Source organism: Vulpes vulpes, chromosome 6 (assembly GCF_048418805.1).
Source record: "Vulpes vulpes isolate BD-2025 chromosome 6, VulVul3, whole genome shotgun sequence".
In the NCBI taxonomy this organism is placed as follows: Eukaryota; Metazoa; Chordata; class Mammalia; order Carnivora; family Canidae; genus Vulpes; species Vulpes vulpes.
Window position 1 is genome coordinate 121,425,730 of NC_132785.1, and position 27,507 is coordinate 121,453,236.

The 27,507-nt window shown below is 45.7% G+C and overlaps 1 protein-coding gene across 3 annotated transcripts; it reads right to left on the reverse strand.

Moving 5' to 3' along the window:
• Nucleotides 1-1,647: 1,647 nt before the first annotated feature.
• LOC112907362 (corticosteroid-binding globulin-like) lies at nt 1,648-27,310 on the reverse strand. 3 transcript variants are annotated; one of them, XM_072762231.1, is made up of 5 exons: nt 26,797-27,300; nt 13,475-14,103; nt 6,982-7,252; nt 3,745-3,892; nt 1,648-1,850 (listed from the first exon to the last, which is right to left on the reverse strand). In XM_072762231.1, the coding sequence occupies exons 2-5, from the start codon at nt 14,082-14,084 to the stop codon at nt 1,671-1,673; spliced, it is 1,209 nt and encodes a 402-aa protein (XP_072618332.1). In that variant the 5' UTR covers nt 14,085-14,103; nt 26,797-27,300; the 3' UTR covers nt 1,648-1,670. The 3 variants fall into 3 exon arrangements, with proteins under 3 accessions (XP_072618332.1, XP_025838379.1, XP_025838380.1); XM_025982594.2 differs by having other exon boundaries at nt 1,707-2,430; nt 26,797-27,310; XM_025982595.2 differs by lacking the exon at nt 26,797-27,300 and adding an exon at nt 19,877-20,000 and having other exon boundaries at nt 1,707-2,430.
• Between the last annotated feature and the right edge of the window lie 197 nt (nt 27,311-27,507).

The window sequence follows — 27,507 nt, forward strand, 5'->3', positions numbered from 1 at the left end:
GCCTTAAATATCTGCTCATGCTGGTCCTCTATCCTCCCTACCTCGCCCCTGCCCCTCCCTCCACACCCCTGTTTTTCCTCATTAGTGTTTCCTGGCTTCTTGCATGTCTGTCTTTCTGTACGGACTTCAGGATCATCTTGTCTGTCTCCAGAAAAAAAAATTGCTAGTATTTTTTATTGGAATACCATCAAATTGTTAAATTAACCCAGAGAAGATGGCTATCCAGGTGATACTGAGGCGTCTTATGTAAGAAGGAGTATCTTTCCATTTGTTCAAGTCTAATTTTGCTTCTTTAGGGAGTCATGTCATAATTGTCTCAATGTAGATTCTGCAGATTTCTTGTTTCCTTTTTTAAATAAAGATTTTATTTATTTATTCATGAGAGACACACAGAGAGAGAGGCAGAGTCATAGGCAGAGGGAGAAGCAGGCTTCCTGCGGGGAGCCCGATGTGGGACTCGATCCCAGGATCCCGGAATCACTACCCAAGCAAAGGCAGATGCTCAACCACTGAGCCCCCGAGGCGTCCCAATTTCTAAGTGTTTTGTGTGTGTGTGTGTGTGTGTGTGTGTGTGTGTGTGTGTGTACATATATATTTGGTTGCTACTGGGTTTTCCCCTCCATTAGTTAACTGGTTGTGATTTGTGTGGATGAAGGCTGTTGGTTTTCCATGTTGATGCCATAGCCTGACGGCTTGCTGAATTCTTTTGTTACATGAGTTTGTTTTATCACTAATTTGTGAGAGTTATGCAGCTATGTGACAGGCCATCTGCGTGTAGTGTTGTACTTCACTTTTTTCCAATTCCATCCCTCTGTTTTCTCTTGTCTAATTGTATTGCCTAATACCCCCAGCACGATGTGACATGGTGGTGGATATAACCAGCCCTGTCTTACTCTTGACCTTAGTGGGAATGCATTTAGTGTTTTCTTATTAAGTAAGGTGATATATATATACTATCTATATAATGTGTGTGTGTGTATATATATATATATATACACTATATATTTTTACTATATATACTCTTTATATATTTATATATTTTATATATATAAAATCAGTCATCTTCCCAGCTATCTATAAATTTCATAATTATTTATCTATTAATATCTATCTATCTATCTATATCTCTTCCTTCTCTCATTTAATGCTATTTGCCCTAAACCAGGAGGGTAAGCCTCCTCCTCAGGCAACGTTTCTCTCGCGCCCTCTATTGACAAAGCTTAACATCATGTCCAGATCAGGTTTTGCAGGGCAGGGATAAAGGGAGCACAGGAGCTTGAAGCAACAAACTGTTAACTACTTTTGCTTTAGACAGTTAATTATACTTTACGTTTTCTATTTGTTCACGTATTTACCCTTTCCAGGTAAATTCATTCTTCATTCTTTTATGTGGGTCCAAATTTTCACTTAGAATCATCTTGTTTCAGGGACCCCTGGGTGGCTCACTCACAACACTGCCAAAGGCAGCAGTTGAGCGTCTGCCTTTGGTTCAGATTGTGATCCTGGGGTCCTGGGATCGAGTCCTGCATCAGGCTCCCTGCATGGAGCCTGCTTCTCCCTCTGCCTGTGTCTCTGCCTCTCTCTGTGTGTCTCTCATGAATAAATAAATAAAATAATAATAAAAAAGAGAATCATCTTGTTTCAGCCTGAAGAGCTACTTGAAATTTTTCTTATAGTAGGATGGTGACAAACTTTCTCAGCTTTGGTTTGTCTGGAAAAAAAAAATCGTTTATTTTGCCTTTGTGTTTGAAGGATTGCTTTGTTTCCTTCTTTTTCTTTTTTGAAGATGTTACGTCATTCTCCCCCAGCACATCAGAGATGTCTTTCTGTTGGGCCTTGCGTGATTTCTCCTTTTAAATTAAAAGATTAATTTTAATTAAAAGATTTAATTAATTAAAAGATTAAAGAAATAATCTCAGACTTTGCAAAAATTTACAAAAGCAATCGTGTTTCTGTTACACCCTTCACCCAGCTTCCACACATTACACACCCACAGCACAAGGATCAAGACCAGGAAATTCTATCACGTTGCGATATCGCATTTCTATCATTCCAAGTTTGCCAACTGCCCCACTCCATCCGCACCTGCCAGTGGTTGCAGTGATGGTTATTTATTTGGACAGAAGAACCTGGAGAAGACGGTGGGGGGGGGGGCGGCATTGCTGCTCCTCAGAGCATTTCTGTGGGGTCCCTGGTGCACAGGCTCGGCTGGGGCTGCGGCTTCCCGGGGTGGGGGATGCACCCTTAGGTCGGATTCACAACCTTTCCCAGGAAAAGGCTGCTCCATGTGAAGTGGTCGAAGATCATGACAATGAAGGGCCGGTTGAAGTGGAAGGTGAGAGGCTCAGACTCCACGTTTGGCGTGACCCCGGCGGGGCCGGCTGCCTCCAAGCCCTTCTCGTGGAGTTGCAGCACAGCCTTATGGACCACCTGGTGGAGGCCGAAGGTGAGGCCAGAGGTGAGGGCTGAGCACCTGCTGCACGTGGCACCTTGCCACCCTCCCACCCTCGCCTTCACGGGGGGCAGAGCCGAAGCTCAGGGAGGGTCACTTGCTGGCTTCACGTCTAAGTGGCAGCCCCGGGACTAGGGCCAAGGCCTGTCCACCTCCAGAACCAGGTCACACCTAGGAAGCGGGCGGACGGGGCCCACCACAGGGAGACCGGGTGTCTCAGGGTACTAACTGGACATCAGCATCCACACCAGGCACTCCTAACTGGGTTTTGGGGGGGTGGGGTGGGCCTGGCTCCTTTTGCACCCTGCTAGCCAAATGGGAGGGACCCCTTTAGGCAGAGCGCCCGCACCTGCTCAGAACCAAGCCGGGCTGTGGAGCGACCTCTCGCTGTGACCACAATTAGGAGCAGTTCTGAGACCAGCTCTGCAAACCCTGGAGGAGCTTGCGTCAAAGACCTTCCGTGGATCAGAACTGGCTGATTATCACCGTCCTATGGGAGGGGGCACCCTCCTTGACTGTACAGTGAGGAGCCACAGGCTCTAAGAAGCTCCATAAGCAGGTACAGGAAGAAGCGGAGCTGGGATGGGGAGCCCTGCGGTTTGTCTTGGGAAATGAGGTTTTGAGTCAAATAGACCCTAAGCTGAACGTCAGGGTGTCACTTACTACCTGTGTGGCCGGGGCGAGTGGTCTACCTTTGCCAAGCCAGAGGCTCCTCCTTGGAGAAGTTATGCTCCCCCTATGAGGAGGCGGCTGTTTGCCTCAATCCTTCGCATACCATGTGTTTTATTGAGCACGTACTGTGTGCACCGCGATGGTCCACATCTGTGCGCTTGCAGGAAGGGCTGCTGCCACGATGGCTTTCTCCTGTCCCCTCTCTTGTTTTGTCACCCGCATGACCGTGAGAACCCGCGAGGGCAGGGCCATGTCTCAGTATTGGAGGAATACCCAGTGCCTCGCGGTGTGGGGTGCAGAGTGGGTGTCAATAAACGTTTGCTGAGTGACTGAGTGACCGACAGAGCATGAAGCTAAAGACTGAAGGTAAAGAATGTAGTGGGTAGACGGTGTGATATGACTTTCTGACATTTCCCATGTTCCTGGATCCTTTCTGGTGGGGGCCACACACGGTCCTGCCATGACCACTCTGTTTTCCACGCTGCATGCTCTGTATGACCTGACACAATGGGTACATGGGCTTAGAGACCTATTCATGAGTGGGCTCCATGTTGCTAATTATTATGCATAATAAGGGGGGGGAGATGAGAGGGGAAAGGATGGGCTCTACCGACACTTACCTTTGACAACTTCGGTTGGGCCTCTCGGGTCATGCCGGAGAAATCTGCCCCATTATCCAGCAAGTCTGCAATGCCCATGTCCCTCAGGATGGCCCTGAGGTCGTAGGCTCCAGAGAGGGACACTTTTGGGATGTACAGGTTTACCTGGCTGCTCGGGAGGTAAGTAGACAGGGTTAGATTTTCCTGGGTCTGGGCCTAGCCAGCCGACTTCTGTTACCCCTGTGATCCCTCCAGACCCTGCCTCACAGCCGGACACCACGATCTTTGGGGAAAAGGGGAAAGGACAGAACTAAAGGCAGGGTTTACCTCTCTCTGCATCACTCAGGCAGCTTCCTCTCGGGGCCTCGTTCATTGAGCAGATTCCACTGTGGTCTAGCTGGACCACTGGACATTGAAGAAAAGCAATCCTACAGAAGCCCCTGGGGTACCCCAGGCACCCCCAGGGCAGACACAGAGGAGTGGAGGGAACACCCACTGGGAACAGGGGTGCCATGAATGCTGTGTGGCTTTAACCAAGTTCTGTCCCTCTCTGTGCTCATCCTCATTTACACAACAAGGCAACGCAGGGCAACAAGGGCACTTCTCTAGATGGAGAAGAGCAAACAGCAGTTGGGAATCCTGGCCGATACCAAACACCAGCTGGGTTCCTTTAGCTTCTGTATCACAATCAAATGCACGCATGCACACGCAGCCCTGGGAAGTTGGGGCCAGTATCCTCAATGTCCAGACAGAGAGAACTCAAGAGGAGCTGAGGGATTCCCCCAAAGTCACACCACTGGGAAGCAGCAGAATTGTGAAGAGGCCACAGACCCATTGCTTCAAAGCTCCATTGCCTTGTGGGAAAAGGTAGAGGGAGGAGGGAGGGGGAGGGAGGGAGAGAGGAGGGAGGGGGAGGGAGGGAGGGAGGAGGGAGGGGGAAGGAGGGAGGGAGGAGGGAGAGGGAAGGAGGGAGGGAGGAGGGAGAGGGAAGGAGGGAGGGAGGAGGGAGAGGGAAGGAGGGAAGGAGGAGGGAAAGGGAAGGAGGGAGGAGAGAGAGAAGGAGGGAGGGAGGAGGGAAAGGGAAGGAGGGAGGAGAGAGAGGGAAGGAAGGAGGAGGGAAAGGGAAGGAGGGAGGAGACAGAGAGAAGGAGGGAGGGGGGGAGGAGGGAGGGAGGAGGGAGGGAGGAGGGAGGGAGGGCACCCACTAGCTCTGTGTGGGGGGCAAGAAGACTTCCATAGGAGGCGAGCTAGCTGGACCCTGAGGGATGACACTTCAGGGCGGGGAGGGAGGAGGTGATCCCAGGAGGGGTGAGGTGGGAGGAGGGGTGACAGACCCGGAGGTGAGGAGCACAGCGTCTGCCTTCTGGGGCTAGGAGAGTGTCATTTGGATAGAGTATTCATCTCCAATCATATATGACGCCTAAAGGTACAAGAATCTGCCTTGGATGTTTATTATTTTTTTAAATCTAGATGAAAATGGCATGTATTATTGATGTTTTTTAAGCTAAAGTGTTTTAGTGAAAATATCATTTTTGGTGTAAAAAGAAAAGATGATCCTTGTCATTTACAACAGAGTAGGAGCCGGAGTGGCACATAATCACCCCCCTGGCGGCGCTGTTCTGGAATCACAGGCTCCCTTGGAAGGGCAGGGGTGTGGGGGGGACGGGGCAGTTGCAGTGGTGAGGAGCCAGCCAGGGATCCCTCACGTGGCCCAAACCAGGCCCACGTGCACACCTCCCCACCCGACCCCCACCCCCATGCTCAAGGTTAGGTGCGGTGGCTCCAGGACTCTAACAACACCGCTGGGTCCCCACGTGGCTGTGGCCAGTTTCTAGGAAACACGGAGCTGACGGCTCAGCTCGACCCTGCAGGGGTGAAGTCCAACTCCTGGCTCCTCCCTGCAGGGGTGAGGTCCAACTCGCAGGCGCCTCGGCCTCTATTCATGGAATTGGACCAACCTCTCCAGAAGCTCCAGCTGAGCAGCAATCTGAGGCTGCAACTCAAAATAAAAATAACTGGAAACCGTAAAACCCAAAACCTGCATGTGTATTAAAGTAGAAGAGCTTCTTTCTAGATTTTTTTGCCTGCAAAACTCGGATGACGAATTGCGTTCAAGTAGAATTTGCCTCGTTCTTGGCAGCTGCTGCCCGGCCCTGCTGGTGCTCTGGGTGCGGCCTCCTGTGTTTGGTTTGCGCCCTTTCCTCCTCCGTGGGCGCTCGTGGCCAGGCCTCCCCACCTTCCTCCCGCATCACACTTCCTCTCCTGCTCTGACACAGCTGACGTCACTGCACACCATCAGCTCCACCAGAATCTGGTTTTCTGCTCTGGAGTGGAATATAGTCCGCTCGGGAGGCCTTCCTGAGCCACTGCACATCCAAATGCCCACTTCCCCTCCTGTGTCCTCTCCGCCCTTTGGGTCTCCACCACCACAGCCACTACCAGGTCCCACCCTGATGGCACTGCTCTGATTGCTTGGGCACAAGCAATCTCACAAGAGTGAGGATCATGTTCAGGAACACCTGGCCCCTCCTCCAAGGAGTGGGCTGGGGCTGCGCACATGCTCCACCATAATTTCAATCGCTGTCTGGCTCAGGGGTGCCTGGGGGCAATGGGTTCAATCACTCATTCATTCATCATTCATTCCAGGCCTCCCTGTGTGTGTGCTTGGAACCTGCCCCTGGTGTGGGCCTGAGGTTGGGCATTCACGGGCTGGTTCTCCTCCCTACCACCAGCCCCTCTACATTTACACCCCTCGCTCCCTTTCTTTTACTCATTTATTACCTACTTATGCCTTTCCTTTCTTACGTATTTACTGATGGATTGATAGATTGAAGAAGGGCTACCCCCCTGAGTGACTTGAGAATCATTCATAGGCTTTGTGCTCTTTCCGTCATGGGCATGACTGCCATTTCGTTAGATTTTGGCCTCTGCCGGGAGTCCTACCCATACCTGGTAAGTATCTTGCTTACCCATCCAGGTAAGCAAGATAATAAAAAAACAGATAAGCGAGGGGTTGGGGGGTTGGGGAACTCAATTTAAGCCGATGATGCAAAAATGTGATAATGCAGAGGGGTCTCTTAGCCTTCCAGGAAAGGGGACCTCCCCTTGTGGAATGCCCCAAAGCATCTCAGTGACAATGGACAGGTGGGTAAACCGAGGTGACCTCTTGGTCAGAGAGCCTCAAGCCCTTGGGGACCCTCAGAAGAAAACATATGAGCCCTGCAGGGTGAGTTGGTGGGGACAAGGAGAAGGACTTACCTCCTGGTAAAGGACTCAGACCACCTCTGAATGGTGTCCCTGCTCAGCGCGGCGATGACCGTGTCCATCTTCCCCTCCTCTGGGAGGATGAAGAAGACGGTCCCATTGCCCATATACTCCAGCTGGACCAGCTGGCAGGGGAGCACCTGGTCGTTAAGGTGCTTGATGTTGCTCGACTGGAACATCATGGGCACTCTCACCATGGTGGTCTCGTTCACGTAGAAGTCCTCCTCCCTGGTGCTTTCTGGGTCAAAGGGGTGTTCCCAGGTGCCTGGAAAGGAAGGAGAGGGGTGGCAGGAGACAGGCCCGTGAGAGCCCCAGGAGAATGCAGTTTGGGTGGTGGCAGAGTGCTAAGCAGGTGTCACGGTGGCTGCTCCCTGCGAGGTCCCCACCAGAGTGGCTAGGATTTCCTCGAAAGTTGTGAGATGCCCAGCACTTTAAAGCCACCTCTGTCCTCCATTCTCCGAAATGGATTGAGGATTAATTCTGTGTCTGAGCCTCTAAAAATGGAAGAAGGGCGACAAAGGAGAATGCTGGCCCTTAGATTTGGGGGTACGACTCAATAAACCAGACTTTGCCTCTCCCTTCCCCCGCAACTGCCTGGAGTGGATCCTGGGCAGGAAGGCTCTGGACAGAAATGGTGCCAAATGGAGCTTGGGCTGCAGATTCAAGGTCGGGGTGGGAGAGGTTTGGAGAAACAGATCATGCATTTCATGCCCACGCCTTGATGTCTGGCCGCAGAAGCCCAGCTGCCCGGTGGGTTGTGTCCCCTCCCCCGAGGGAGGCTCCTGACCTCCCGTGGGGCCCCAGGGGCCACACCACATTTCCTGGAGGCAAAGTCAGGGTGAGAAGACACCTTCAAGGTCACAGCCTCCTCCCCACAGCTGGGCTTGAATCCCTCTACTGTGTTCCGGGGTGGCATCACACAGCCTCTTTGTCAGCCTTGTGATGGGGAGCTCACTACCTTCACAGACTAGACTTTCGGCTACTGGTCAGCTCTCATGGGAGGAAAATTGCTCCTTAGAGCCAAAGCCTGCCTGATTGTGAGGCCCATCTGCTGAGCCTCTTCGGCCCCTCTGGGTTTATTCCAAGCAACTGTGAGTCCTCTGGTGATAGGACTCTGAATATTTAAAGACATGAGTTGACCTCACCAGGGCCTCTGGTGCTCCAGGTTTAACACCTCAGCTCTGGAGGTGAGTGAGGACAGTGTGTCCAGGGGCTCTTGGCTGTTTTGACCTCAGAGGCCTTGGCAGCTGTTTCCCAACTGAGGCTGGTTGGGGGGGGGGGGGCTGGTGCAGAGCTCCAGGCAGACCCTTCTCCATCACACTGCCTGGGATTTAGGGACCCCAGGGTCAGAACTCTTATTCTGAGCCCGCCTCAATCCCCTGTAAGGGCCGCTAAGGGAGGCAGTAGGGAGAGGCAGGAGGATGGAGGGAAAGGCTGTGGATGCAGAGCCTGGAGGCCCAGGAGCTGTGTCTGCCCCATTCCTGATCACTGATGTGATGTCATAGTCTGGCTGCCTCACAGCAGGTGAGATAACTTGAAGGTTCTCAAACCATCCTCCAGAGGGTCTGGGATCTCCTAGGCTGAAGGCTGGTGGTCAGTTGTGGCTAACTTGTCCAATTCACAGCAAAAAAAAAAAAAAGAGTATTTTTCAGTGTTAAGTTTATCATCCTTAAAAATTTGCTGTTTGCTTTTTGCTGAGTATTCCTTTTCTAGAAGAAAGTGTACCATATCTGGTTTGGCACAAAACAAAATGCAGGATGGGGCCTAACCTCTCCTTTAAGGGATTTCTTCTTGAAAATTCTTCGCTCAGGAGAACTCATGGTAGGGAAGCTTAAGAATTTATGGAGGCAAATTGGAGACAGCAAGGATGATTCCTATGGAAAATCTTTCAATTGCATTTTTCATGTTCTCCAAAAAAAAAAAAAAAAAATGTCAAGATAGTTCACTAAGTAAGGAAGGAACGTGCCAGGGATGCTTTACATGTCTGAGGCTGAGTGATGATAGCTACGTCACTCCTCATTGCTATTTGCTATGCTGGCTTGCTGGAAACATGGTAGGGGATCCCCAGCTTAAGGACGGGCCTGCCAGTTAGTTTTTCTGCGTCCTAGAAAATCCGTGTACAGCAAGGCAGCACAGAGCCTGGTTGGCGGCTGGTCCTGCCTCCAGAAGTCTAAAGCCTCTCTGATTTTATTACTGGGAGCGATCATTTCCTTCAACTCAGCCCTAGTGTGGTCGGTCATGAGAATGCTGGCAACCTGTGAGAGGAAAGCCCTGTGCCAAATGACACTACAAATGATGTGCTGGCACTTGGCCCACAAACCCCCTCTCAGGCTCAGGAGTACCCTCGCTTTGTACCTGGGTTTACTGTCCTTCTCTATGCCAGAATCTCTATGCAGACACTATGGAGCTCCTTCCCCATCCCATGCACTGTGCAAAGGCACTGGGGTCTTGAAAGAGACAAGGATATTGTGCATGAGCACATAGTCTGTGGGAGAGATGACCTGCGGAATTTGGAAGCACCCAGAAACATTTCTGGGCACACATTCCCAGGCTCCTTGACCCTCCCGTGGTCAAGGGTAAAGAATGTTGCCTTTTGTATGGAAATATAAAAGACCCTGAGTACCCAAAGCAATTTTGAGAAAGAACAAAGCTAGAGGCATCATGCTTCTGATTTCAAACTACATTATAAAGCTATAGTAATCAAAAGGGTATGGTACTCACATGAAAGCAGACACAGAAACCAATGGAGCAGCATTGAAAGCCAAGAGATAAACCTTGCACATACAGTCAACTTATATTTGACAAGGGAGCCAAGACTACTCAATGGGGAAAAAAATAATCTCTTCAGTAAACAGTGTTAGGAAAACTGGATGCTCATGCAGAAGAAAAAATTGGACCATATCTTACCTGACTTGCAAATGTTAGCTCAAAATGGATTAAAGACTTAAACACAAGGTGTGAAACCACAAAGCTCCTAGAAGAAAACGTAGGGAAAAAGAAGCTCCTCAACATCAATGAGGTTTTGGTGTTGAGTTTTTGGATGTGACTCCAAAAGCAACAAAAGAAGATATAAATAAGAGGGACTACATCAAATCAAAAGCTTCTGCACAGGAAAAGACACAGTCAACGAAATGAAAGGCACCCCACAGAATGGGAGAAGATATTTGCAGACTGTCTACTGGATAGAGGGTTAAGGAACTCATGTAACTCAATAGCAAAAAAAAAAATCCCAAATAATTCAATTAAAAATGGGCTTGGAACTTGAATAGACATTTTCTTTTTCCAAATAAGACATGCAAATGGCCAACAGGTACATGAAAAGGTGCTCAACATCACTAGTCATCAGGGAAATAAAATCAAAACCACAATGATTTATCACTTCACACCTATGCACATGGCTCGTATCAAAAAGTGGAGAGATAACAAGGGTTGGTGAGGATGTGGAGAGAAGGGAACCCTCCTGCAGTGTTGGTAGGAATGTAAACTGGTGCAGCCAACTGTACTTGGAAAATACTGTGGAGGTTCTTAAAAAAATTAAACATAGAAATTCCATCTGATCTAACAATCCCGCTCATTGGAACATATCAGAAGGAAATGCACACACTGTTTCATAGAGACATCTGTTCTCCTCTGTCCATCACAGTGTTATGAACAATATTCAGGATGTGGAAGCAACCCAAATGTCCACTGATGGATGATGGATAAAGAAAACATGGTGTGTGAGTACACACACATACACACACACACACAGTGGAATATTATTAAGCCACAAACAAGAAGGGAAACCTGCCATTTGTGTTGATATGGATGAACCTTGAAGGTATTATTGTAAGTGAAATGACCCCGGCAGAGAAAGACAAATACTGAGTGATCTCACTTATAAGTAGAATGTGAACTCTGGAACTCGTAAAAACAGAGTAAAATGATGGTTTGTCCCCTGACAGGAGGTTGGGAGAAATGGGTGAAGTGATCAAAGTTATAAACTAGTTATAAGATGAACTAGTTCTGGGGATCTAACGTAGGCGTGGGAACTAAAGTCAACAACACTGTATCATATCCTCAAAGTCGCTGAGAGCACACCTGATGGATTCTCACCACACACACACACACACACACACACAAAGGTAACTATGGGAGGGGGTGCATGTGTTAACTCCAAATGATTTTGGTAATCATTGTGCAATTATGCATATATCAAGTCATCACCTTGTACATCTTAAACTTATGCAGTGTTATAAGTCTATTATGTCTTAGTGAAGGTGGAGGAAAAAAATGATGCCTTTGTCTTGTCAGCTTCACACCCTCCAAGGTCAGCATCATGCCTGCCTCTGCCAGATGGGTTCCCAGACTTGTGCAGAGGATGGAGGATAGAAGGCGGGGTGAGGGGGCACCAGGATGGTAAGTCTGACAGGTAACAAAGAGCTGCAGGGTGCTGCTGGCTCATGGGAGGCCTCTTTTAAGAGAAGCCACCATGTTTGTAGTAATTTGTTACAGCAGCCATAGGGAACTAATTCAGGCTTCCATGAGGACAGTCATGATTAAGGACCTGGTAGAAATTTGGTGTGGTGGAAGCTGGGGAGAAAAGGAGGGTATATAGAGATCCTTTCTGGAGACTGCTCTGGATGAGCTTAAATGCTATTGAGAGATACACTTTAAATGTGGTCATTACTTTTTTTTTCCTCTTTCACATTCATTTCTTTGAATATGACTATTTAATTGAAACCAAACCACGTTGGTCCAGGGTTACAAGGTCTAACAAGATGATTGTTAAGATGAGGTGTGGGAAGACTGTAGGGGGTATGGATGAAAAGCCAGGATTTGACTGAGGGAATCAGGGAAGCTTCATGGATGAGGTAACTTTAAGGCCAAGACTTGAAGACTGGGAAGAAGTTTTAGGCATAGACTAGTTGGGGGAGGGCTCAGGCGACAGAGTAAGGGTTTTGTGGCAGCAGAACGGCCCTCCGAATATGCCCATTTCCTAATTCGTGGAAGCTGTGACTATGTTATGTTGCATGGCAATAGGACATTGAGGTTCCTAATCAAATGATCTGGAGATGAGGAGATTATTCTGGATTATCCACATGGGCCCAGCATCATCATAAGGGTTTCCTTAAAAGTGGAAGAGGAGGGGCAGTGTCAGAGGAGAGGTCATGGGGATATGATTACTGGCTTCAAGAGGAAAGGGGCCACATGTCAAGGAACACAGGTGTCTTCCAGAAGCTGGGGAAGGCAAGGAACAGGTTCCCCCTTAGAGCCTCCAGAAGGAACACACCCTGCCAACACTTTAACTTTATCCCAACATGACCCATTTTTGGATTTCTAACCTCCGTAATTGTAAGATAAGCCACCATGTTTGTAGTAATTTGTTACAGCAACCATAGGGAACTAACTCAGGCTTCCATGAGGACAGTCATGCTCAAGGACCTGGAAGAAATTTGGTGTGGTTCCACACTGTGTGTGTGTGTGTGTGTGTGTGTGTGTGTGCTGTGTGTGTGCTGTATGTTGGGAACTTGGAGGAGAGAAAGTGTTGAGACATGAGGCTGGAGAGGACAGAGAAGCAGATGACTCTAGGCCAGGGTTTCTCAGCCTTGGGATGATAGCCATTCTGGAGCAGATATCATTGTGGGGTGCTGTCCAGCTCACTAGGAGGTTTGGCAGCCTCCCTGGCCTCTACTTACTAGGTGCCAGGAACACACCCCACCTCACCCTCAATCGTGACAACTCCAAGTATCTGTAGACATTGCCAAGCGTCTCTGAGGCTAGAAGGGGGGGAAGATCACTCTGGGTTGAGAACCAGTGCTATAGACTAAGGGCTGTAGATTTTCTTCTCAAGGACAATGTATCCCCAAATTGTCTGATCATAAAAATGATTGGGGGAGGGGCCTTGTTAAAAATACAAATTCTAGGACTTGCTTGCAGGAGCTTTGCCTCAGTAGGTATGGCATGGGCTCTGGAATCTCTAATTTTAACAAGTTGAAATGGTAATTTTATGAACAAGAACTTTGGAAAACCCTACTCCAAATTGGTGAGGAAGGGCTGGAATTTGGAACTTGGTCAGAGCTGGCTGTGAGCACTGGGGAAGTGTGTGGCATAGGGGCAATCTAAGGGAGTTCCTGGGAAGGGGCAGGAGCTGTGTCTGTCTGGGTGGGCTGTGTCTGTCCGCTTCTATGCTGGGCTTCCAGCCCCTGACTGACTCACAGCCAGAACTCAGCCAATATTTGTAGACCATGAGGCAGTCAGTCTGTTCATGATTACATAGTTGAGCTTCAAATGAACCTACATGAGCTTGGGTAAATTGGTCAATTCTTTTGGGTGTCATTTTAATCACATGTAAGAGGATATAGTCTACCTTCCAAATAGGATTATGGTAAAGATGGAGATTCACAGATGAAAACATGCTTTGTAAAATCAAAGGCTTTGCCCAAGAATGCACCCTGGGTTTTGATGACTCTTACTATTCTTGGCAATGAGATGGGTAGAAGGGTACCTTTGAAGAAGATGTAGTTGACCAGGATGAGCATGGCTGAACTATCCAGCTTCGATAACAAGTCTACAATTTTCCCTTGTGTCTTATTTTTGATGTACTCATTGATTTGTCTGCTGGCTCCAGTCCCATCCTGGAAATCTGTAGCCCAGGCCTCCAAATCATAGTAGTGCTTGGTGTCTGCAGAGAATGGCTCCAGGAGCTCCAGGCTGCGGTCAAGGAACAAGGCATTACCCATAGTCATTTCCAACATGGTGTCTGACTTCTCGAGGAGGTGGCGGAGGTGCCGAAAGCCCTGGTGGATCTCAGCTTCAGACATCTTGGTGAGGTTGAAGCCCAAGCCCTGGAGAAGCTGGACCCGTGTATAGCCACAGGCACCCAGAGACAGCATAGCTAAGGCCATGGAGATGCTTACAGGGGAGATAAAGACATTCTTGTCAGGAGATGAAGCCACTAGATGCCTATACAGGTTAAAGGCAAAGTCAACATTCTTTGGAGCCAAGTCCCGGTGAGAGCTACTTTTGGTCACATCAGTATCTGGGTCCTTCGCCTGGACAGTCAAGAGGTCACTGGTGGACAGCCAGAGGAAATAGGTGCACAGAGCAAGCAGCATTGTTCAGGATGATCAGGCCCTGGAAAATCAGGAATGCTCATTAGGTAATGTAGGGCCTCTGAGGCAGTGGGGGCATGGTGAAATGGTAGGCAGAAGACCCTATGGAGGTCCCATTCAAATCTCAGTTCCTTCCTCCACATTGGCTATGTGACCTGGGACAAGTCAGGACCCTGGACCTCAAATTCCTCATCTGAAAATATGATTATACTTCTATGATTTATCAAGTACCTCCCAGATGCCCACCACCGACCTATGTGTTTTGCCTATATTTTCTCATCTAATCCTCATCAATAGGCTAATAAAGTAGGTTATTATTATGAATTGAGGTAGGCAGAAATGGAGACCCAGAAAGGTTATATATGCAACAAATTGAAATATTCAAAGGACTGGAAGGAAAAAAAACCTGTCAACCAAGAATCCTGGATCAGGCAAAACCATCCTTAAAAATTGAGGGAGAAATCTAGACATTCTCATATAAACAAACGCTGCGGGAGTTCATTACCACTAAACTCACCCTACAAGAGATGCTAAAGGGAGTCCTTCTGGCTAAAATGAAAAGGACACTAGAGAGTAAATACAGTCTATAGGAAGAAATAAAAATCCCTGGTAAAGGTAAACATATGAACAATTAGAAAAACTCATATTATTCTAATTTTGCCTGGTAACTCCACTTTTAATTTTTGATATATTTAAAAGACTAATCCATGAAAAGCAATTATTAGTCTATGCTTTTGGATACACAATTAATAAAGATATAATTTGTGACTTAAATAACTAAAAGGATGTGTATGTGGATGGGGCTACATAGGAGAGGGGCTTTTGTGTGCTACTGAAGTTAAGCTGGCATAAATTCAAATGACAGTGTTATAGCTTTAGGATGTTAAATATAATTTCTGTGATACCCAGAAAGAAAATAGCTATAGAGTGTTCACAAAAGGAAGTGAGAAGGGAATTAAGATGTTTCACTACAAAAAAAAATAGACTAAACCTAAAAGAAGATAGTAATGCAGGAAATGAGGGACAAAAAATCTGTAAGAGAACAAATAGGAAATGGTAGAAGACCTTCTTTATCAGCAATTACTATAAATGTAAATGGATAAAATTCCCCAATCAAAAGACAGAGATCAGCAGAATGGATTTTTTATTTATTTATTTATTTATTTATTTATTTATTTATTTATTTATAAAGATTTTATTTGTATTTATTTTTGATAGACATAGAGACAGAGAGAGAGAGAGAGAGAGGCAGAGACACAGGCAGAGGGAGAAGCAGGCTCCATGCGGGGAGCCTGACAAGAGACTTGATCCTGGGACTCCAGGATCGCACCCTGGGCCAAAGGCAGGCGCGAAACTGCCGAGCCACCCAGGGATCCCCAGCAGAATGGATTTAAAAAGTGATCCAACTATATACTGACTATAGGAGACACGTTCTAGATCCAAAGACATAAATATGAAAGTGGAAAGATGGAAAAAGATATTCCAATTAAATAGTCACCAAAAGAGAATGGGGTAGCAGAAGGAAACAATAAAGATTAAAGCAGAGGCATATAAAATAGAGAATAGGAAGACTAGAAATATCAATAAAACCAAAATCTACCTAATCATTATAGTATAATATAGTATGGTGATATACAATATAATATGGTCTTCAAAAAGATGAACAAAATTTACAAACTTTTAGCTAAATTGAGTAAGAAAAAAAGAAAAGTCTCAAACTACTAAAACCAGAAATGAAAATGGGGACTAAAACTAACAATTCTACAAAAATTAAAAGAATTATAAGAGAGGCGCCTGGGTGGCTCAGTCAAATGCCCAACTCTTGATTTTGGTTTAGGTCATGATCTCAGGGTTCCTGGATCAAGCCCAGCACCGGGCTCTGTGCTCAGCAGGGGGTCTGCTTGAGATTCTCTCTTTCTCTTCCTCTGCCCCTCCCCCCAACTCTATCTCTAAAGTAAAAATAAATAAACTCTATAAAGAGGACTACAAGAGAATATTATGGAAAAAATTACATACCAACAAACTGGATAGCCTAGATAACATGAAAAAAACATTCTGGAATCACAAAACATACCAAGACTGAATCACAAGAAATGGAAAATTTGAATAGATCTATACATAGTAAAAAAACAAACAAACAAACCAGAATCATTAATTGAAAATCCACTAACAAAGAAAGCCCTGGACCATATGGCCTCACTGTTGAACTCCACCAAATGATTAAAGAATTCACATGAATCCCCCTTCCAAAAAGATCAAAGTGGAGAGAACACTTCCTAACTTGTTCATTGCCCCGATAGCAAAACCAGAGAAAGAGCCTATAAGGAAAGAAAAGTACAGATGAATATTGCTTATGAACATTGATGCAAAAATTCTCAACAAAAATACTATCAAATAGAATTCATCAGCATATTAAAGGGATGATTATACATGACCAAATGGGATTTGTTTCTGGAATACAAGGATGGTTCTACATACAAAACTCAACCAATGTGCTATACTACATTAACAGGATGAAGAAAAAAAGAACATGATCATCTCATTTGATGCAGAAAAAGCATTTGGCATAATTCAACACATCCTTCCAAGATAAAAACACTCAACAAACTAAGGCTAAAAGGAAACTACTTCAATATAATAAAAAAAAATATGTGAAAAGCCCATAGCTAATGTAACAGTGAAAGATTGAAAGCTTTCATCTAAGATTCAGAACAGGGCAGGATGCTTACTTTTGCCTCTTCTATTTAACACAGCACTGGAAGTTCTAGCCAGAGAAAGTAGGCAGGAAAAAGAAATAAAAGGCATCCAAACTGGACAGGAAGGAATAAAATGATCTCTGTTCATAGACAACCTGATCAACATCACAGCAACATGTAGAAAACCCTAAAGTTTCCACAAAAACCCTGCAAGAGCTAAGAAATGAATTCAGAAAAGTAGCAGACTACAAAATCAGCACACACATACATATCAGTTCTGTTTTCATATACAAACAGTTGAACAAACTGTAAAAGGAAATTTACAAAGCAATTCCATTTACAATAGCACCGAAAAGAATAAAATACTTAGGAGTTAACTTAGCAGGTACAAGGCTTGTGCTCTAAAAACTACAAAACATTGCTGAAAGAAATTAAGAGATTAATACATGGACAGGCATGCTGTGTTCATGCATTGGAATACTTAAGATGTCAGTGTCACCCTAAGAAATCTACTAATTCGATGCAGTCGAAATCCCAATGAAACATTTTGCAGAAATAGGAAAATCCACTCTAGAACTCATATAGAATCTCAAGGGACCCTGAATTTCCAAAATAGTCTCGAGAAAGAAGAATAGAGTTGGAGATCTCACACTTTCTGATTTTTAAATTCAATATAAAACTACAATAACCAAAACAGGGTGGTACTGGCATGAAGGCAGATATGGGGACCAATGGAATAGAATGGAGATCCCAGAAATAAACCCTTGTATATATGGTCAAATGATTTTTGACGATGGTGCTAAGACTATTCAGTGGGAGAAAAAAATAGTCTTTTCAACAAATGATGGGAAACTGGATTATCCACATGCAGAAGAATGAAGCTAGACCCTTACCTTATATCACCTGCAAAAATGAACTCAAAATGGATCAAAGACCTAAATGTAAGGACGAAATAAAACTCAGAAGAAAACATAGAGGGAAAACTTTATGACACTAGATTTAGTGATGATTTCTTGGATACAACATGAAAGTTATGAGCAAAAAAAGGAAAATTAGACACATTGGACTCTTTAAAATTAAAAACTCTTGTTCACTAAAGGACACCATCAACAGAGCGGCAACCCACAAAATGGGAGACAATATTTGCAAAGTCCATATCTGATAACGGATTAACATCCAGAATATGTAAAACTCAAGTCCAAAAGATTGATCATTTTAATCATTTTTAAGTGTATAGTCAGTGGCATTAAGTACATTCCCATTGACGTGCAGCCACCACCACCATCCATCTCCAGAACTTCATCATCTCAACCAGAAGTCTACCCATTAAACACTAACTCCAGGAGGGGTTGGTCCTCACTAACATGGCCTGTGGGGTCTGCATGACTCCATGCCTGGTGACAGCCCCACCCCAGCCTCTAATTTGGCCCCTTGAGGGCTGAGGCACAGCACTGCCAGGTGTGTTGAGGTTTCTTCCAGCACACACCAGATTATCATCCCACTGCCAAGGTCAGGGCAGGGCAGGTCATCTCAGTTCCTTGCTTATGGAGCTTGGCTCTGACTCGGGAGCTAGGGACAAAGATGGACCTGCCCCCATCCTGTCCGTGTGACTCCACTCTGTAGGGCCATCCCTTCCCCGCCTTGCCCTGCTCACTGCCTTGTGTCCTTGGAGACACAGGTCCCAGCTCTCCTCCAACAGCCCTGCTCTCTGTGCTTCCCTGTGGCGGTCCCCCTTCCTCCCGTCACACTGCAGTGAGATTTCTGCTAGCCCTGTCCCCTTCACAGCTGTCTGGAGCCCTTTTGGGCAAGGACCTGGTCCCGCGTGCAGCCCCAAGCCGGGTGCACTTGCCCCGTTACGAGTTCTGCTTTCCCCTCCTCTTCCTGCTGTCTCTGGGATTTCGTACCTCATCCCCTTTTGTGTCAACCCCCCAAGGTAAGGATGAAAACTCCATCCAGCTCCCGAGATTGTCATGAACATCAGGCACGGTGGTTATGAGTACTTTCCTTTGTGGCCTCGTTCAGCGGGTCATCCTGGGCCCACTTTACAGATGAGAAGACTGGGGCCCAGGGAGGTAGAGGGTAACCTGTTGAGAGCTGAGATTCTAAGCCCTACAGCCTGGCCTCAGGGCCTGTGCCATGCCGTTCTACCGTTCTCTAGAGAAAGCAAAGCAACAAGAGTCAAGCAGATCTCCACAAAGTACCCAGCAAAATTACAATGCAAAATATTGATACTCTTCATGAGTTTCACTTATGTCCTCTTGTCTCTCATTTTTGAAATGAGGCTCCAAGTAAATGTCCACTGGGTTCTTTTCTTTTCTTTTCTTTTCTTTTCTTTTCTTTTCTTTTCTTTTCTTTTCTTTCTTTTCTTTTTTTCTTTTCTTAAGATTTTATTTATTTATTCATGAGAGACACAGAGAGAGAGGTTAGAGACACAGACAGAGGGAGAAGCAGGCTCCATGCAGGGAGCCTGACGTGGGACTCGATCCCGGGACTCCAGGATCATGCCCTGGGCAGGCACTCACTCGCTGAGCCACCCAGGGATCCCCTGTGTTCTTTATTTTCACGAACACCCCTAGGGGTGGGGTAGAGTCTTGGGCCTTCTGCACTTAAGCCTCAGGACATGTGGTGTGATGCAAGGCATCCTGTTCCATCTGCAGTATCCTCGCCCCAGGTGGACCAGCGAGGAGCAGGCGTGTGCGAGGCTGAGGCACGCACAGTCCACTGTGCCAGTGGGCACACTGTCCCTGCCTGCACCCCCCAGCAGGCGTGCTGCCCTGCGGCCATCCCGCCCAGCTGTCAGTCTCGCTTATGTTACTTGGCTGGGCTTTGGAGCATCAGTGGAACAACGGATGGGAATGGCTCTTAGCTCAGTGCCAACCCCTGCAAGGCTGCAGGCCGGGGGGAATCAAACCCCCAGGGGTGACCCGCAGACTGTGAGACCCTCTGCATGTCACTACTCATACGCCCGGCCTCAGGTCACTGCTGGCTGCCCTACTGCTCAGTGCCCATTAACAAAATCAAATGAGCAAGAGGTACATGGCTTCATTCTGGCGGCCGGGCAGCAGCAGGAGGGATGGACAGTGTCCAGGTGCTACTCACGGTCTGCAGAGGGCTCAGGCTGCAACTGCTGGCTCGCCCGGCTGTCCTGGGTCCTAGTATGTGTACAGTAGGCCTGCGGGGCACCACCGCTAAATCTTGTTTGCCGGCTTCCCTGCTGGTTAATGGTTAGAGGGGGGCCAGTGGCCTTCACCATTTGGTGGTCCCCTCCCCCCAGACATTAACCAATGGGAGTCTTTTCCAGGACATTTGAGCAAACACAGCAATGCTGCAAGTTAACTTTCCTCTGCGTTCAGTTGCCTGAAGTTGTATTTTTAATATCAAAATGAGCCTGAAGTTGCGTCACTGCTTGTGGTTGCCTGGCGGCAGTTGGCACGGAAGCCACAGGTGCCCTTAACTGGCCCAGTGGCACAGACATCTGTGAAGAACCCGGTGCTAAGCGTGGGCTGGGGATGAGTCTAGCGAGGTCCTGCCTCCAGTGGGACCTCCTTCTGGTAGGAAAGAGACATGGAAGAAAAGCAACCAAGTGCTTCCCATGGATTATCTCATCTAATCTTCCAACGACATTACAAAGTAGATACTCTTATTATCACTTCTGTGTAGATAACAAAACTGAGGCACACGGAGCTCAAGTGAGAGCTTCCCTTGAGATTCAAATCCAAGACCGTTCCACTCGAAAGTCTAGCACCTTCCCTCTTTCTGCATTTTTATTAGTTGTCTTGATTGGAAGTGGCAGACAACAAACTTTTTTTATTTTTTTATTTTATTTTATTTATTTTTATTTATTTTTTGGACAACAAACTTTTTTAAAGCAAAAAAGAATATATATTGGGTCTCATGGAGGAGATTTCTGAAGGGTGGGGAGGCCTTCAGGCTTGGCTGGATCCAGGGCTTCCAAGTTGGGTGCCATGTCACTCTCTTTTTAAAAAAACTTCTTTTTAAGCTCTTTATTCAGCTTTCCTGCTTTAGCCTGTATGGTGGAGACAAAGGTGGCCACTGCAGCTCCAGGTTATTTGGTTCTGACTGGTTATGTGATATCAGAAGGAGAGAAACTCACTTTTTCTCCTTGTTCATATCAGTCGCCCAAAGGACTCCGGGCAGGATGGCTCATCACAGGCCTGATCACAGCATGCAGAATATGGCCTCGCGTGAATGCCCAGGGTCCTGTGCCCTCTGCTGGTTGATGACATTATTACTTCCTTCCAGGGATGAGGGGTGCTGTTTCCAGGAATAAAGAGAAGTTCCATCCAGAGCTGGTTTAGAGTTTTAGGGGCACTTCAGTTTTATCAGTCCTTATCAGTCTTTTGAAGTTTCTTTATTTATTGAGCCGATTTTGGAATTTATATCTAGAAATTTATTATTTTTAAATCTCTGCCATAACAGTAATTTTTTTGGTTTCTATATTTTATTTACGTATTTTCTCTCTCTCTTCTTTTTTCCCCTTGGTGAGTCTTATTAGGGAGATCTGTCCAGTTAATTAATCTTTTCAAAGGGTTAGCTTTTAGTTTTTAGTTTTATTAATCCTTACTGGTTTTTTTAAAATCTATTTTTTTTTAAATGGATTTCTTCATTTATTTTTATTTTTTACCATCCTTTCAAATTTCTTGTTTTTTAATCTGTTCTTTTTCTATTTTCTTGAGTTAAATGGTTACCTAGCTTTCCTACTTTTTAACATTTCCAGTCTCCCTATAAATGTATTTAAAATTAAGTCTTCATCTAATTTTTGATGCCCCTCAAGTTTTTGATATTGACTGTTATCATTGTCATGTTCTGGTGTGTTTCTTAGTATTCTTTATGGTTTTATTTTTAACACCAGGGTAACTTAGCAATAAGTCATTTAGTGTATTTAGAACCTTAGGCTACTCTTTTGTCATTTACTTTTTAAAAAAGGATTGTTTATTTATTTGAGAGAGAGAGAGAGAGAATGGGGAAGGGGCAGAGGAGAAGGAGAAGCAGACTCCCTACCCTGTGCAGAGGGCCCGATGCAGGACTTGATCCCAGGGCCCCGAGATCATGACCTGAGCTGAAGGCAGATGCCTAACCAACTGAGCCACTCCGGTGCCCATCTTGTTATTTACTTTTATTTCATTATGGGCAAAAAATATTACCTACAAGGCATACCTAATAGATGTGTTTGGTTTGGTCCCAGACCACCACAATAAAGTGCATATCACAATTAGGTGAGTCAAGTAAAGGTTTTGGCTTCCCAGTATATAGAAAGTTATGTTTATACCTCACTACAGTCTATTAAGTGTCCGACAGCATTATGTCTAAAACAATGTATATACCTTAATTAAAAAGTACTTTATTGCTAAAAAATGCTGAACATCATCTGAGCTTTCTGCAGGTCATACTCACTGATCAGATATGACCCTACGAAATATAATAATAGTGCAAATGTTTGAAATATTGTGAGAATGACCAAAATGTGACACCGAGACATGAAATGAGAAAATGTCAGGAAAATGGTGCCAACAGACTTGCTTGATTCAGGATTGCCAGAAACCTTCAATTTGAAAAAACACAGTATCTGTGAAGCATGTAAAGTGAAGCACAATAAAATGAGTTATGTCCATATATGATATTGAACATGTGGAACTTATTTATGATGTTTTGCAATCATATATGCTTTATCTTTATAAATGCTTGATGTTTTCTTAAAAAATAATGGGTAGTATCTGTTCAGTATGCGTAAATGTGTATACATACATGTATATGTATAATTACTTGAGCTTATTCTTTTTTTAAAGATTTTTATTTTATTTATTCATGAGAGACACACACACACAGAAGCAGAGACACAGGGATCCCTGGGTGGCGCAGCGGTTTGGCGCCTGCCTTTGGCCCAGGGCGCGATCCTGGAGACCAGGGATCGAATCCCACGTCGGGCTCCCGGTGCATGGAGCCTGCTTCTCCCTCTGCCTGTGTCTCTGCCTCTCTCTCTCTCTCTCTCTCTCTGTGTGACTATCATAAATAAATAAAAATTAAAAAAAATTATTAAAAAAAAAAAAAAAGAAGCAGAGACACAGGCAGAGGGAGAAGTAGGCTCCATGCAGGGAGCCCGATGTGGGACTCGATCCTGGGTCTCCAGGATCACACCCCCCGCTGAAGGCAGCACTAAACCGCTGAGCCACCAGGGCTGCCCAAGCTTATTCTTTTATTCATCATCTATGCTGATTCTCTACTTGCTTGCCCTTTTGGTTTCTCAGTGGAAATGTTAAAATCTCCTGTCACAATTATTCATTCATTTATCTCTGTCAGTTGTTGGCTGATGTACTTTGAGGCTGTTAAAGCAGAAGTTTTGATAATTATATTCTCTTTATTGCTTATTTTTCGCTTATCTTTGTTTCTCATGACACATTTTGCCTTAAATTCTATTTTGTCTATGAGGATTGCTTTCCTAAGTTTGTTTTGGTTCACACTTGTCTGTTATATTCCATCCTTTCATTTCCAAGTGGGTTTTTTTTTTTAAAGATTTTATTTATTTATTCACGAGAAACACAGAGAGAGAGGCAGATGGAGAAGCTGGCTCCCTGCAGGGAACCTGATATGGGACTTGATCCCCGAACCCTGGGATCATGACCTGAGCCAAAGGCAGAAGCTCAACCACTGAGCCACCCAGGTGCCCCTGTGCTTTCTTGTTTTAAAAATGTCTCACTTATATAACATTTGGTTGAATATATTTTTATGAACCAAAAATGAGAGTCTCTGTCTTTCAATTGGCAAAAATCACCTATTTACATTTATTTTTAATTATTGTTGTATTAGCACTAACATACCATTTTATTTCATATATTCCATTTACTATCTATTTTTTTCTTTTGGTGTCTCTTATTTATTTGCCTGGAAGAGATTGAATTTTCTCCTATTGGTTCAAAAGATATTTATTCTATTTTTGGTATTATGGTGGTTGCCCTTTACTGAAAAACCTTCAGCAGGGGCCTTTAGCCATCATGAGGACAGGGACAAGCCACTCCTGCCATGCCTTGCCTGAATTCCTCTCCTTAGAATACAAGAGCATGATAAACTGTTGTTTAAGCTATTAAAATTTTAGATAATTTATTATTAGACTATAGTACCTAGAATAGATTTAGATACCTGGGAGTGGGTGAGGTGCTGCATAACAAAGAGAATGAGGTAGTAGTTTTGGGGCAGCTGAGTTGGAAAGGTCTTATAATGACAGTTAGTGGACGCCTGTGACCCTTTTGGAGGTTGTTGTTAAGAGCTTAATGAAAAGTAGGGTCCAGGCTATGGGAAGGAGGAAGAGCATTCTTACTCCGCAGAGTCAGAAAGTTTAGCAACGCTGTCACCTGTGGTAACATGAATGTGGAAAGTGGAACAAATGAGCTAGTAGATGATGAGATTTCCAGGTGAGCTGTGGGAGGTATGGTCTGGTTTATACTTTCTACTTGGAATAAAACATGGGAGAGCCAGATAAGCTTAAACATTTTTGTTAAATATACAAGAGCTGGAAACCCCTGGGTTAAAAGATAATGTAGTTTCTCCCTCTTAGCTAAGGGTGTTGTCTTTTGAGAAGTACCCTGTTTAAGTAAGATTGGGGAGAAGTGACTGTTTCTGTCAGATTATTGTTTTCTATTGATTGGTAGGAGTGCCGGGGAGAGAGATAAATATATTGCGAAAAAGCTTCTCTAAGTTTGTGGCCTGACTTTTTGCTATCTGTATGGAATCTTCCGTGAACATAGTGCATAGTTCCAGTGGGGCCCAATCCTTCTGTTTATTCTGCAGTCAGGGCTGCTTATGTCCTGCTTAAGAAATCTTTGCCTCTCCTGATGTTGTGAAACCTATTTTCTTATTTAGAAAGCATTTATTTCTTTATTTTATCACATTTAGATCTGCAGTCCATCTAGATCTGGTTTGTGTACATGGTGTGAAATGGGGGTCAAATTAGTCTTTTCCCATATGTATGTGCCATTTAATTACTTCAGGGGTTGTGTTCTTTAAAAGTGTCAGTGTCATAAAAGACAAAAATGTGTTACCACTCGGAGGAGATCAAAGAGGCATGGCATCTGTAATGGTGTGATTTCAGAGGAGGAGGCGGTGATTCTGGGAGGTCTTCAGCAAGAAGCTTCTCCCCAGGGTTTGAGGTGACCCCTGAAAAACCATCAAGTCATCCCTGATGGGTACATCAATGCATCCTCCTTAACTGTGGGAATGTGTGCTACAAAGGGCATTATTGGGACAGTTGACAAGATTGGAATATGAACGGTACATGAGAGGAAAGGGTTGTAGCATGGCTGACTTTCCTGAAGTTGAGAGCTTTACTGAAAAAGAATATCCCAAATTCTTGGAAAATAAACACGGAAGTATTTAAGAGTCAAAGGTTATGTGTATAAAATGGATTCTGAAAGAATTCTGAAAATACATATACATGTATATACACATGGTTAAGGCTGGATGCATCCGTGAGCCTAGCGCAGCAGTGAGCGCGTGGTTAGGCCTCACTCAGGACAGCCAGAGCTAAAATTGTTGTTATTTTATCTCCTTAGTGACTGGCACCTACCAAGGACTGGCTATTATTAGCCTGACTGTCTTTAACCATGAACATGAGGACCTTAATGTGGGGGACTAATTTTCTACATGAACGTTTCTCTTAAGTACTTTTGAGTCAGATGTTCATTTGTTAGTTCCGTGTTCCCTGAACCTCTGGTCTGTGTGCCAGACCATGGCTCATGGCCTTCAGGCGAGTGAGATCCATTCCCTCCATACCAGGGGGCCCTGTTCAGCATTGATGCATCTGAGTCTCATTCAGGAAAGACCTGCTGGTCTTTTAGGGTTCACCTCAAATCCTGGGAGGAGCTTCTGGCTAGAGTCCTCTAAGAGTAACCATCACCCTCAAGTGAAATCACTCCATCACAAATGGGTAGCTTGGGTTCCTCTTGCCCAATTCTGCGAACCATAGAAGGTGGGACTGGCATGGTTGCTTAGGGCCTTCTAACTTCTATAGATTTGTGGATAAGGCAGTGCTGCCTGGAGTCCCATCTGGTGCGGGACAGGTCAGGTCAAGCCAGGGACCTGTGGTGATTAGAATCACCAGGTGGGAGTCTTGGCTGGCCTTTGCTGAGCACTGGCTGGCTGTTTACCCAAGGAATCATGAGCCGTGTTGGCATCCTACTGTGCCTACGTGTTGGCATTCCAACACAGCACAGTAGGATGCCAACCTGTACTGATGGCCAGCGTGGGGGTGGGATGGGCTAAATCTTGAGCTTTGCAGACTAACCTGAGATGGCCCTTGCTGGTTCCAGAGCCTGCCTTTTAGTTGTGGTAGGTCAGGGGAACTGCTTGACCCCCTTTCTTGCAGCCTTGCTGGCCCACATTGCTGAGGCTACCTGTTCCACCTGTATGCTCAGCCTTCGGGCTTTTCCTGGACTAAGCAGGACTCTAACTCTCTCTGGAGCTGTCTTCTCCTGGACAGGCAGGAAATCAGCCCAGAGAAGCCATCAATTCACCGGTAAGTTTCCCTTTTATTTCCCTCTAGACTTCCTACCTGCCAATTCCTGCTCTGCTCTGGTTTCATAGCCATGTGTAAAACACTGAGCATAGGGTCCAGTACCCAGTGAGGACAGCAGTCAGCATTTATCAAGTCCTCACTGGTGCTGGCTCTGGTGTTTTCTGAGTATTCGTCTATTCGATCCTCACAAGAACCCACAGGGTATTATTATCATGTAGGACAGTACAGTAGTCAAGAGCATGGATCTGGGTTCAAATCCAGACCCCAGCTTTGTGATGTTGGGTACCTTACATAAGCTCTTTATACCTGAGCTGAGGAACAGAAATCCTAGTATCTAGAATCTATTAGGTTGTGGTAAAGAATGCCTGCAGTAATATGTGGAGAGAGCCCAGAACAGTGCCTGATGTACTCCAAGGCATAGGAATACTAGTGATGATTGATATTCTCATTTGCCAGATTGGGTGACTGGCAAGAGACAGGTTGGAGGGCTTACCTGAAGTCACGCCAGTACGTAGAGGAGTCAGAATTTGAACCCAGGTGCCTTGGCCAAAGTCCTCACCACAGAGTTCAGCTACCTCCAGCTTCATGCATTCCTTCCCTAGCCGGTCCCACAGCAGAGCAGGGATTATGGGCACTCCAGTCTAGATCTGTAGGAATTCTGCAGGGCAGATTCCTAAACCCAGGAGGTTGGCGCACGGTGTGGGGTGGTGATGGGAACGCCCTCTGGCGGTCCACGTATGGCACACTTGGCAGTGGCTTGAAAAAGAGTCCCAGGAACAGGGGATGCAGTGGGCCAGTTCTGCATGTCCTTTGCAGGGGCCTGGAGCACAGTCCCAGCCTGCCTCTTGCTCTGTCCCCAACTTCTTTTGTGACCTTGAGCAAGTTGCCTGACTTCTTCAAGGCTCCGTTTCCTAAGCTTCTGTCTTCCCTGAAGTCAGAGAAGGCAGGAGGCTAGAATTCAAACAGTAAAAGGAACTGCCAGGGACCTTTGGAATTTGTCAACCCGAACTCCAGGGTGGCTCCAACAATTACTCATTACGTGATTTTGGCAAATCCCTTACTGTCTGCAGACCTCAATTTTCTGGTCCATTAAGCGAGGTGAAGAATTGTGCCTGCCTACAAGGGGTATCGTGCTGATAAGTGGAAATAATCAATGCAATGTGTCACACACAGCGGTCACAAGTTGCCCTTTGACTACTGCTCT